This window comes from Haliaeetus albicilla, chromosome 4 (genome assembly GCF_947461875.1).
Source record: "Haliaeetus albicilla chromosome 4, bHalAlb1.1, whole genome shotgun sequence".
Taxonomy (NCBI): Eukaryota; Metazoa; Chordata; class Aves; order Accipitriformes; family Accipitridae; genus Haliaeetus; species Haliaeetus albicilla.
Genome location: NC_091486.1, coordinates 22,586,665 through 22,598,873, shown reverse-complemented (window position 1 = coordinate 22,598,873; position 12,209 = coordinate 22,586,665). Strand labels below are relative to the sequence as shown.

At 39.8% G+C, this 12,209-nt stretch overlaps 1 protein-coding gene across 2 annotated transcripts in view; it reads right to left on the bottom strand.

The window, feature by feature from the left end:
* The window catches only part of CERS6 (ceramide synthase 6), a 134,880-nt gene that overhangs the window by 28,502 nt on the left and 94,169 nt on the right, over positions 1-12,209 (bottom strand). For both annotated transcript variants that reach the window (XM_069781316.1, XM_069781314.1), the window contains exons 6-7: positions 8,879-8,971; positions 1,925-2,053 (exon numbers count right to left, since the gene is read on the bottom strand). In XM_069781316.1, the coding sequence (XP_069637417.1) occupies positions 1,925-2,053; positions 8,879-8,971 (222 nt within the window). The remainder of the gene's footprint in view (positions 1-1,924; positions 2,054-8,878; positions 8,972-12,209) is intronic.

The following is a 12,209-nucleotide window of genomic DNA, read 5'->3' as shown; positions in this document are numbered from 1 at the left end:
TTCCTAGGCAAGTAAATTACTCTACATTTGGTCTGTCCTGCTATGGCTAGGCTGCTTTGAGTATCCAGGATAACTTTCCCTCACATCTAAGTGAGCAGCTATGTATTCCTGAATATCCTACTATGACTCTTTTGTATCTGCAGATGCCTTAAGACCTATGGAAAAAACCTCATCTCCAGTATTCCTACCAATATATAATACTTTCTGCAATGTGAATAGCAAAAACGTGTCATTCCAGTTTTCCACTGGACATGTTTCATTATGGTAGGTGGAAAGAGCCTAGTGGCCTCTGGAAATAGCTTTTCATTTTTTACAACTACAAAATACATAAAACAGGTGAGGTGCACAATTGACCTACCATGGTAAGGTATTTTACCAGCTTCTTTTGCAGTTTGCTAATTTTCTTCCTCTGCACTGACTTTCCCCTCAGTAATGTCAGCAGTGTGTAAGAGTCCATCTTCTCTCATATGGCCCCGGGGCTGTGACCCACTGGCTTAGCAGAAGAAAGCCTGTTGAGTGAGGCCCTCCTAGTAAATGCTGCTCGGGGCTTGTGATTCTCTTACACTTCTCAGAGTAGCTTTAGTATTTCCAGCCAGAACAGACTGAACTAATTGACTAGAAAGACCACTAAAGTATATGCCTCATGGGGAAGTGTATTTGCTGAATGTTTGCAAATCGTGATAATACCAGCAATTTCTCTTTGCCTTAGCCAGTGAATGAACAGAGGAATTGAGCAAAAATATGCATCTCACTGTGTTCAAGCTAAGGTTTTAGCTAGCCTATTACAGCTGCTCTCCAGTGGTTTTAGAGTCCCACAGACACTGATCTGGAATGAACACCTTCAAGCACGTCCTTCTGGTGGTGAGAAAAGATGCATGAAGAAAGTTTGGGTGAACCCACAACTAGTAGAATAGATCTACACACATTGCTAAAACAGAAGAATAAACTTGTAAAGATGTAATTATTTCTAACAGGATAAATCCAGATTCTCTGTTGCTTTCTATCTCAGGCAGTCATGTGCATTCTAGATTAAAAAATAAACCCAGGTTTACAGCACTATCAAATCTGAATGGCAGGATTTTGATTCTGCAGTAGATGACTCACACAGTGAGATTATATTCTTGCATAACAGGATCCTTGCAACTGCCTTAATAAAAAATAATTTCAGACAAAATAGTTATTAACTTTAGTTTGATCCTGATGGGGTGTTCACAGACAGCCCAATCCCAGCATCACCCAGAGCTGTCTAAAAACTGATGCAGATACAGGATAAGAATATCTCTAAATTGCCACTACGGAAGTTACAGACCATCTTGACTTAAAAGAATTTTAATCACCCCTTCTTCTCCAAAGCCAACTCCTTAATACTGGCATCTAGATGCGGAGGCACAGGAACCTGGAAAATCCTGGGGACCAGAGGCCAGCTCACTGCCCATGCACAAACAGCCACTGAATTGTCCAGCACCCTCTGCCCAGCAAAGCACAGCAGAAACAAACTGTGACATCTTGATTCTTTCGGAAACAGGGTTTTTGCCCCACATACCATGTCAGAGGGGTCAAGAACCAGGAGCTTCTATCCTACAGTCACCACTTTCCAGATTTTGCAACTTTGAGCTTTTGACTTTACCACGTTATATTTAAATCCAGTGTGTAACCCTCCCTGGCATGCAATGCATTACCAGTGCTCTGTACAAGCAACTTATCAATGGATAAACCAGCCTGAAGTCACAAACATGCACTGCTACAGGTGTAATATATTTCAGCAAGGAAATACACTATATTAATCACCATTACCATCTTGAACTGGACTCTTTGCTTAGGAAATCCTTGTTCTGCATAGCAAATAGGTTCTACCTACTGACATGCTAGCTCTCTGAATAGTGAACACCATGTACAGACACTAATGACATATGTATTATCTCACCTCTAGGACAACATCAGCCGCATCATGGAGACATAAGGTCAAGGTTCCCACTCTTGTCAAATTGGTTACATATGAGAAGGTTATCAGGGTGACTGTTACAATGTGATGTGTAAACATGATGCCAAAATCCTAGAGCAGTAAGAAGCAAGGAAAAAAAACAAAAAACAATGAAGCAAACAGTGATACTCAGTACTCTTATACAAAAATGGATGGATGTTTTTTAAACCCAGAATTATGGTTATGTTACATAAAGATCCTGCTACATAAATGCATTAAATACTCTGCTATATATTTCACTTAGACTGAATACAATAATCATCGTATGTTAACAAAATACAAAAATATTACTGAAAGCTAGGCAATATCTACACTTCTCAATTCATAGTAATTTAACCTAACGAAGTAAACATTGGTGGCTGAAGTTACTTTGAAAAGGCATACGTACATACAAATCAAATTACATCATATTTTTTATACACCAAGCAACATACAATAGGCAAAATAACGCATCATTCACAAGAGTTCAAATAGCTACAAAGGAACGGGAAACACATTTCCACCGCACTTGAAGTTATCAACAGTCACCTGCCAAGCACAACTGAGAGCTTTCACAGAGCTGAGAATCCCAGCTCCAGTTCTTTATTTGTTTGTTTTTAATGAAGCTGCTTTGCCTTCTCACTGTAACAGGGTCAGAAAAGTCTGCAAATGAGCTGGTGCAGCTCCTCCTACTCAGATCTAATCTGCTGCCTCCCAAATGATGCAGGTTAGATGGTCTCCAGATCAGTAACTCTGAGTTATTCGGCCAGCAAGTAACTGTTACTACTCAAAAATACTGGAAGCGGTGAAGCTCCTGTAACATCATATTCCCAGATACATGCCAAGGGGCAGGCAAAGCAGAGGGAACGACCTGTCTGCCTGGCCTAGACTCCCAGATTGATTACTGAGAGAAGAGGACCCACAGAGATGAGGCTCTTGTCTGCAAGGCACCAGGTCAGTCAAAAAGAAGTCTTGCTGGAGTTTGCTGAACGACCCGCACAGCTTTGAGAAAGTGGTATCAAAACCCTGAAGAAAAGATCACAGGCATCATTTGCCTGGGGAGTTCCTCCATGCACCGGGTGCAAAGTTAGTACCACAGCTCTCAGCAGATTTAGCGGCTCTCATGGAGGGCTGTCTGAAGGGAGAGAGATGCAGGCAGGCAGAAGCAGCAGCTCTTCCAGGCAGCCTGCTTGCCAAGCATTTTGGGAGGTGGAATTTGGCTTTCTGGCAGCTTTCGTGGGTCAGTCCTGCTGAGCTGTGGTAGTCTTCAGCTAAGTGGCCCACAGCAGAGAAACCAAAACTGAGACCCTGCAGTCTTTAGAGAGGCAGCACCTGGTGTGCAGAGGGACTGAAGGTACACATGTCGCGCAGGAGGGCCCTACGGAAAGTGCTGGTGAGCTCCCACTAACACAGGGTCAACTCCAGAAAAGCAGCAGCTACAGCTACTGACTGCTCTGTCTCTCCAATACTGGGAAGAGTAACTGCCTGGTGTCACTGTACCTCTCTTTGGGAATGCAGTAGGCACATAGCAGGCACCGCTGTATTCAAGGACGTGCAGTGCCACTGCCTCTCAGTACCAGCACTTGGCTTCACTGCAATGTACACCTGGAGTCCGTGGAAAAACCTGCAGCTTGAGCAGTCTCATTAACTGAATAGGGACAGGACCAGCTCCCTGCCTATCACTTTATGCTTAATGCTATCAGGTGCTATAAGGACCTATTTCCTACCCATCAATGGGCATTGCCAGTTTATCGCCACAAAGCTGAGGGGGATGGGGGAAGGGAGAAACGAAAGAAAAAGACTAAAAGCAGAGAACCATACCCTGGTCTGGTATACACCCAAGATTTCTCAGCCAGGTTATGTGGTCCCCAGCAGTGTGGAGCACAATCAAATACATTCAGCAGTCATACCAAGCCATTGCTTTAAATTCATTTTCTTAAAGCAGACTGAACAAAAAGAGAATTAAAGGCTGTTTCCCTTTCTAAGGGTCTTAAGAGAAAGCAGAGGTACAGCATCTTAGTCATTTCAGTAACTACAAACCCCCACATGGGGACCATTTCACCATGCCATAATCAAAACAGCAGAGCACCTACCTTGGTCCCTGGGATTAGAAGAAAGCTACTAGCATTGCCATATGGCCATACTGCAGCCTAACTCTTTACCTGCTTCAGCTGCAAATGCTATGGCACTGTTCTTCATTTTCTTTCTAACAGCAATTATGTTAGCACATAGGCAGTCCAAACAGGGGAAGAAGCCAAGCAGAAAATCTCCTCTGTTTTTATAGCTGACACATTCATGTTCTACAAATATGAGATTTCTAGTCCCTCTTGGGAATTCTTCAAGGCATTCCTGACAATATGGATTATTCCTAAGCAGCCCTAATGCTCTTGGGCAGCAGTCTTCTGCACTTCTGCATGAGTCTACTTACGGAAATGCTGTCCAGGGAACTCCTGCTCTAATAATGTTTCTTAAAAGAGACAGTTATCTGACTCTGCCAGCTCTGAAACAGAGATGCTGGACTGACCTACTGAAAATTGTTAGAAAAAAGTAGCAGTGATATAAATAAGACTACTTATTCCGGTCTTTTCTTTCCTTTTGTGACATTTCTTTACATCAGTAATTAATACTATTCTTAAAGATGCTACCTGTTAGATTTTAATTATACATAAGGGTAATGAATACATAGAAACTAATGGTACAAGTCCCCATAGTGTCAAGTGGTACTTGCAGAAAAGCAGCTGTACAGGAATGGGCTGCTTCTTTTTTTAAATGTATTTCAAACTGCATATATGTTTGTGCAAGATGCATTTATTTACAGCAGATATGTAGCCTCCAGTTGTAACTGCTGAAAGATGTCATGTGCCTGTGTCATGAAAATATGTGGCTAAGAACAGGAGAAAGAACCTACTCCTGACACCATCAGTGGGAAGAACATAGGTCAGACAACAGAGAGACCCCATGGGTCTCGACTTGTAGACAAGCCCTCTGGAATCAAGGCTTCTGCTACCCACGTTTGTTTAACATGTCACGCTCATTGACTAAACTGCCAAGTGGCTATGGAGCATTAGTGCCACTAAAGGGCAAAACATCATCTTCATTAGTCACCCCAGCTTCTGGAAATGGGCTATGTTATAGATCACTAAGGAAAGGGAATATCACCAGCTAAAGGTTTCAACCATTACAATTCTAGTAAAGGTCTGCAAAATGTACACAGTCTACATTCCTTTCCTCTGAAACAAAATAAATCAGCTCTATGACTTTTTTTACTGAGTTTGAAGAAAGAGATGTAGGATCCAGATTTAGTGAAATATAGCATAAATTTTCTAGAATCAAAATGGAATATTCAGGAAAATTAGCAGCTACAGACTATTTTATTTTGGGAATGAGTGAACTGTCATTTTTTTAAAAAAGTAAAACACAGAAGCTCTAGGAATTGCCAACTGCTTGGAACTAAAAGGTGTGAATACACAGAAAGGTCTCCTCGATCTTCTATAAACCTGTTAAAACACTGACTAGAAATTTTGTACATTCCCTTAAATACACCTGTCAAATATTTTTCTATTAAACAATACTTCAGGTATCCAGAAAGCATGTAAATAAGCCTCACTGCTATTAAAACTCATCAGGGGCTTGAGAGAGTAACAAAGTTCCCTGATATAGTTTTTTTAGTCTATGTTTTACAAAAGAGGAGTATTGGAAGCTGGAGAGAGATGATAAGAAACCAGATCATACTAGGTTGCAGTCTTTGCAAATGAAAACCCTTAAGGGTAGAACATCATTACAGCAACATAGTAGATACTTATGAAGCAAACAACATGCCATTATAAAACCGTAAAAGTTAATCTACTCGGTTTGCTGCCTTAATGCCAATAGTAGGTATGTGCAACAGCCTAAATAGTTTGCTCACACCTCTTCAGCCAGGCAAAGATAATCTGGTGGAATTTATAACACCTAATAAAGATAAAAAGGTATTTGAAAGTCAGCAAACCATTTGGAAGTCACTTTAGAGTCAGGAATTCGCTATTAGAGAAGAATAAAATGGAGATGGAAAGCAGCAAGTACATTTCTCTTGAGCTACAGTGAGTAAAAGACCAGTGCTGGAGTTAGGCCAGTGCTGAGTGCTGGTGCTTTCAGAGAAGACCTACTGCACCTCACCTTGAGAGAAACCTGGCTACACAAAAGCGGTTGGCTGAATCGCTGCAGTGCAGGAGGCTGCCAGGGCACTTTTGATCATCCCAGACTACAGCACAGCCACTGCTGAATTTAAAGTAACTAAAATGATAATGAAGACTTGGATAAAAGTATTCCTCTCACTGTAACATAAAAACATCAACAGGTTTCTTAGGCTGAGAACTGTTAATCTGCTCTGTATAAGCTGTCATGAAATATTACAATAGTGTCTCGCATTAGCTGGCAAATTTCCTGCTTCTTCTAGTTAAACAGAGCCTTATTTCACATGGGCACCATTTCACACATTGCACGTTGGCTACATTAAGAGGTTTCCACATTTTTTAAACTAAACCTTTAAAAGAGAACTATTATGGTGCTGCAAGAGCTGGGGTCTCTGTCAAGCTTGTACTACTTTTTGTCAAATACTGTACACTCCCAGTGCTAAAATTTTTCAACTCACGGGTTTTCTTGACAGCTTGCACTCACCCCTGGCCACAGAACAGTTTTACTGTGTGACACCAGCGCATGGCCACATTTCTCCAGTCTGACCTTCTTAGTTATCAATTTCGCTTACACTACAAGGAGAACTGTCTCTACAGTCCAAACTGGTCAGTGATCTAGTAAGTTATTTGTAAATACGGCATCTTCACTGCCTCCTGCAGGGTGCTTATAATGAAAGGCTTTTGACTTGCTATCATCGCATTGCAGATATTGTGCTCCTGCTCTCTGCTGAACACAGGACATTCTCAGACGCAGCAGATGCATGGGACACTGCTTTGATCTGGTGCTCTGGGTTCAAGCACTGCAAATCTGCCACAGGGGTGTTACTTAGCTGTTAGTGATCCACTTCCCCACCTCCATCTGCCATTCTATTTCCACAGTAGGCTGCTGCAAAGTCTTCCTGATAACAAGTACAAGTCATTTATATATAACTGAGAAACAGACTTGCAAAAGATTGGTTACTTGCACCTGTACTATGGACAGGACGAGGCTTTAGCTCTGTGCCCAGCTCACCAATGGGAACAAACTCTCCAAGTCATGAGGGAAAAAGCTATAGCATTTGCTCATGAGATATTTAAATGAGAAAGGTATTACTGACCCTCCCAATGGCCCTTTTCAGAAGTGTACATCAGTGCTGAACCTAGATGCTGTTCAGGTAGCCTCCAATTACTTTTCACATGAGCAAAGCAACTAGTCAGGAATCAATTAAATATTCTTTAAAGATGTATTGTACAGCAAAATTGCAGTACTGTTGCAATTGCAATGCTGTTACATTTTCCTCTCCCTCAGGAGGTACCCAAAGAAAATAAAATATAACCAATGGCACAGTGCAGAGGGCTGAGTATGAATGTAGGGGGACTGATTAGACACACTACATTTCTGCAGCAATAACCTGAACAATTCTGTAACATTGCTGCAGAGATTTGGTTTTAGTTGATATATTGACAAATAGCTATTCAGCATTGCTGGCACCTGCAGCTTACATATATTAGTCAATCTTACTCATGATTTAAATTCATCTCCACTATCATACAGCTCCATTGAGCACTGTTTTTCTACATCTCTGTTTTTTGAAACAGTAAAGTTGTACTCATTTCAAGCTCATGATTAACAGAATGTTTAGAATCTACAGACAATGCAAGCAAGGGATTTACACATATTCATCCTAAATTGGTTGTTTTGCTTACAATTTACCTTCAAATATGGATTTAAAACTTGTGGATGTTTTCTTGAGATTTCTACTTCTGGAAAAATTTGGAAATTCAAATAGAGGGGTGTTTTTCTACATACATAGCTCTGACACAAGACTCCCAGTAGCATACTGTGGTTCCAAATAGCAGATAAATTTATTCAGGACATACTGGATCCTTCACTTATTCTTTTCAGAATTATGCTTCTGCTAAAATTCTAGTAAACAGGGATTTTTCCATTAACATAGCCTACAATGATTTAATTAAATGACAGCAGAAGGAGGCACCTAAAAATATTATAAAATCCTTCCAAATGTTTTAAACAAGTAGTTTTGCAACATTAAAAAACCCTGCAAGAATAGCTCAATGGACTGTTATTATAGAATGACTGTTGTGCTGCCTGTTCTGCTATGGACTAGCACGTTCCTTGGAGGACAGAATTTGCATGAAGGAATATGCAACAGGTTGCTACTGATACTGGAAAAATGTTTTTATCTGTCCAGAGTTTTATTTTCTTGATTGCTCCTTAATAGCAATGCTCAGCTACTTGAAATTTCATAACCGTAAAGGTAAGATTAAATGTAACATTGTTTTTTAATATTAAATGTATCCCTGTTTTTACCATCCCTTTGTAGAATTAATTGAAAGCCCTCATAGAACTTACCAAAGTGATACTGTGAATTTGTTTGCTCTGTCATTGATATTTCATCATTTAACTCTTAGAAGAAACAGTACATCTACTAGCTACTACGTGTTCAATTCCGTTCAAATCACTGTATGAGAGCAGAAGGTTTTTCTGGCTGATGCTATTTCCCCTTGAATATTTGATTACTCCAGGTTCTTCTTCCCACATGCAGAAAAAAACTCACATCATAGTAACAAGGAACAGAGTAAGACAAGCACTTCAATACCAGTTTCTCAGTGACAAATATCTGCAAGAGGTGGTGACTAGAAAGAACTGTATTTCCAGTTCAGGGCACAGGTAATACAGGTATTCCTCAAGTCAAGAACGATATGTGCTTAAAGCTTTCAGTGTTTTTAGTCTCATTGTTCTTACCTTTCTTTTGATGTCAATGAATTGAGAAAACATTAAGGACCAGTAGAATGACAATTCAACTATGTAGTAATAATGAAGGTCAGGCAGCAGTGGCTGAAAGATGGAGATGAGAAAAAGTTAATAGAGTCTAACTGACATTATATGCAGCTGAGGTCTATAGGAGACATCTTTAATCACGGGGGGATTACTGAATTATACATAAGCATCCCATGTAAGAAAAATGATGACGGTTGCCTCTTTCAAACTTTGATGGCTCTGGAAAAAAAAAGCTCCCCAACCTACCCTCCTCTTATGTTTTAATCTTGACAGTACTGTAATATTGTAATACCCCAGAACTATGATGTTGTCTGTTTGGAACCTAGAATAAACTGAAGTCTGAGTAGTCCTACATCTATTTTGAAAGATAATTGAAACATCTTGCTGTACATCAGTAATGTGGGTTTCAAGCACAGCAAAAGAAACAATGCTAGAGCAGATTAGAGAAAAGTAATGCTAGTATATAATCTCATCTGCTCATGATGAAAATGTTGTGAGCTTTAAACAGGGCTCTTTCTAATATAAAAGCCTACTTTTAAAGAATTTAACCGTTTTCTGGGAACATGTTAACATTTGGAAAGAAGAAAATAAATTTATTGAGGCATCTTGTTTGATATACAACATGGTTACACAGATGTTTAAAAGTAAAAGAAATAAAAAACCCAAGACACAGGAACTGATGCACAACCAAAACCAACCTGGGGTTACTTCAAAGAAGGTAACTGTTGGCACACATAAGCTGTTTATGCCCAAGCCTCAGAGAGCCAGTCCTAGGAGCTACTCTAATTTCCATGCTATTGTGCCTCTGTGCTAGTCATGTCTTCCATCACAGTGATAGAGAGGAGCACTGGCACAGGAGAAGCTCCTGAGGGTATCTCCTGAGGGATTAGATGAACCATCTCTAGAGCAGTTTGCACTGACACAACCATGCACCGAAGCAGGGCATGAGCAATTTCCATTGGCAAGAAGCATTTCAGTTGCCTCTTTTATTCCCATTCCTTTTTGCAGACCAAGTCTTTGCAGCTGAAGAACAGTCCTTAGGTGCCCACTGAATGCTCTATGTGGGTTATTTAAATATAGACATATGCTTATGCTTTATGAAAAATGTGTACGCTCAAAATTTATGTTCTAAAGCCATTTCTTGGGCCAATATAATCCGTTTTTTGATTTAGTGAGACTGCCAGTAAGCTTTTAATTAGGTGTAATTAAAAAAAGGGAAGAGAACATGAGTTAGCAATGAACCGCGACTATTATACTCATTATTGCAAGAAAACTCACTGGGGAAAATTTCTAGTAAGACAATTAAGATTGTCAGCTGCTTCATTAACAACAGCATTAGTATTTCTAAACCCATACATACTAACGTAGGGGGATTCTAAAGATATCATGGTTTCCCTCCATGAAAGGATCAATAGTGTGTGTTTAACTTAGTTTAAATGTCAGGTTTCAGCTCTCCATAGACTTAACTTCAACAGGACTATTCTCTGCTTATAGGTAAATTGTCACCCAAATGATCCATCTGACTGTATCTACAGTAAGTCCAGCTGGATTTCTGCAATGCTGTGTTAGTAACTTACAAAGGATTTGTAGCAAACAAGAGATTAGAAACTTTATCTAGTTAAGAAAAAAAAAATTGAAAACCCAGTATTTAATCCTCATTAGCACCCAACAGACATTTTAATCTCTGAGACAAAGACTTTGATAATGACTTTTATTTGATGATTTGCTTTCTGTTGGACCCTCTCTACTAGTAGCATGATTTTAGATACAGTAAACTTAGTTGCCACCCTCTAAAAGTTGTAACTAACTTTCTGAATGACCTTGTTCTTCTCTTAAGTCTGGTAAATATATGTTCTTTAACCAGTAAGATTCATGGTCTTTTGTCATAAGTAAATCTCTTCTTGCATGCAATAACACAAAAATAGTAGAAAAGAGGACTGAAAGGCACCAGTGACTGCAGCTGTACAAATTCTGACAAACAATTGTTCCAAATCTCTGAGGGATGAAGATTCAACACTTCCCACATTCAATTTCTTCTGCTGCTTCCCTAATGTTATTCAGTTCACCCTCCAGTCCTTGGGTGGAATTTAGTCATTATTTCTTCTGAGGCTAAATGACCAAACTCATTCAATCTCTCTCAGATCAAGATTTCTGGTCATTCTTGCTGAACTATCTCCACTGAACTATTTCCAACTGGTACACAACCTTCAAGAACAGTAGCACCTAAACCTAAACACAGTTCTCCTGTTCAGCCTGTCCAGGGCTGTTCACTGTTATAGGGAATTCATGCGTCTTTCAGACAATACTCTTCTTCATCCTTTCCAGTCTGGCTATTTTTTTTTCCCTCCCTGCCCTTAAGGGGAAAAAAAAAAGGGCAAAAAAAAAAAAAAAGCAATATGCCCTAGACAGGTTAGGCTCGTTAAATTGCAAACTCTTCGCAGGAGCTTTTAGAATTCAATGTAAACTATATTTGGATAACAGCTAGTACACTGCCTCTCTCTCTATTGAGACTCCTGGATGCTGAATTAAAAAAAACACCACCCCCCACCCCCCCCAGCATTTTAAAGAAGCTCAGGTTTAGAATTAGAACTCAGACTAATTAAACGAGCTACCAAAAGTTACCCTCAAAAGTTATTAAAAATTTTGAAGACAATCTTACTAGCTCACATTTGAAACTTTTGTTACCTCTGATTTATAGCAAAAGGAAAAATTATACTTCACAACTTTGATCTCTTGTTGCCTCCTGTTATACAAAGGGTATTAAGGAAACAGGTGTCCCTTAGCTTTCCCAAAAGGGTTTCCAAAGTCCATTCCTAGCCCACATACATGATGACACTTTTTCCTCTAAAGGGCTACCTTACTGTTATTGTTAATAATAAAAGGGAACACTTAATTGATTCACCGATCCTCACAACATCCATGTTGTAAGCTACTTCTATCAGACCAGGAGGCAAAATGAGGCAGTGGTACAGCCAAGGCAGAATTCAGGAGTTATCTTTTCTGAAAAATACTTTGAATCCTTTAGAGCAGGTTGACTGCTCTGTTTAAATACATCCCATACTTTTAACAACTATCTCCAGTAGCACAAACTAATGGAAAGCACAGGAGAGGTTTCTCAAAGCTTTTTGGGTATGCAAACTCTAGAAGCCCCTGTTCAACCAGATAATGATAAATAAAATTTCTATCCTTCTCCTTTCACTTGTCCTGCTCCTTCTCCCCTTGGCAGAGAATAGTTTCTGGAGTTGTAGGGCTACAGTTAACCCTGGTGTTACGCTGTTGGAGCAACTGTGCTGCT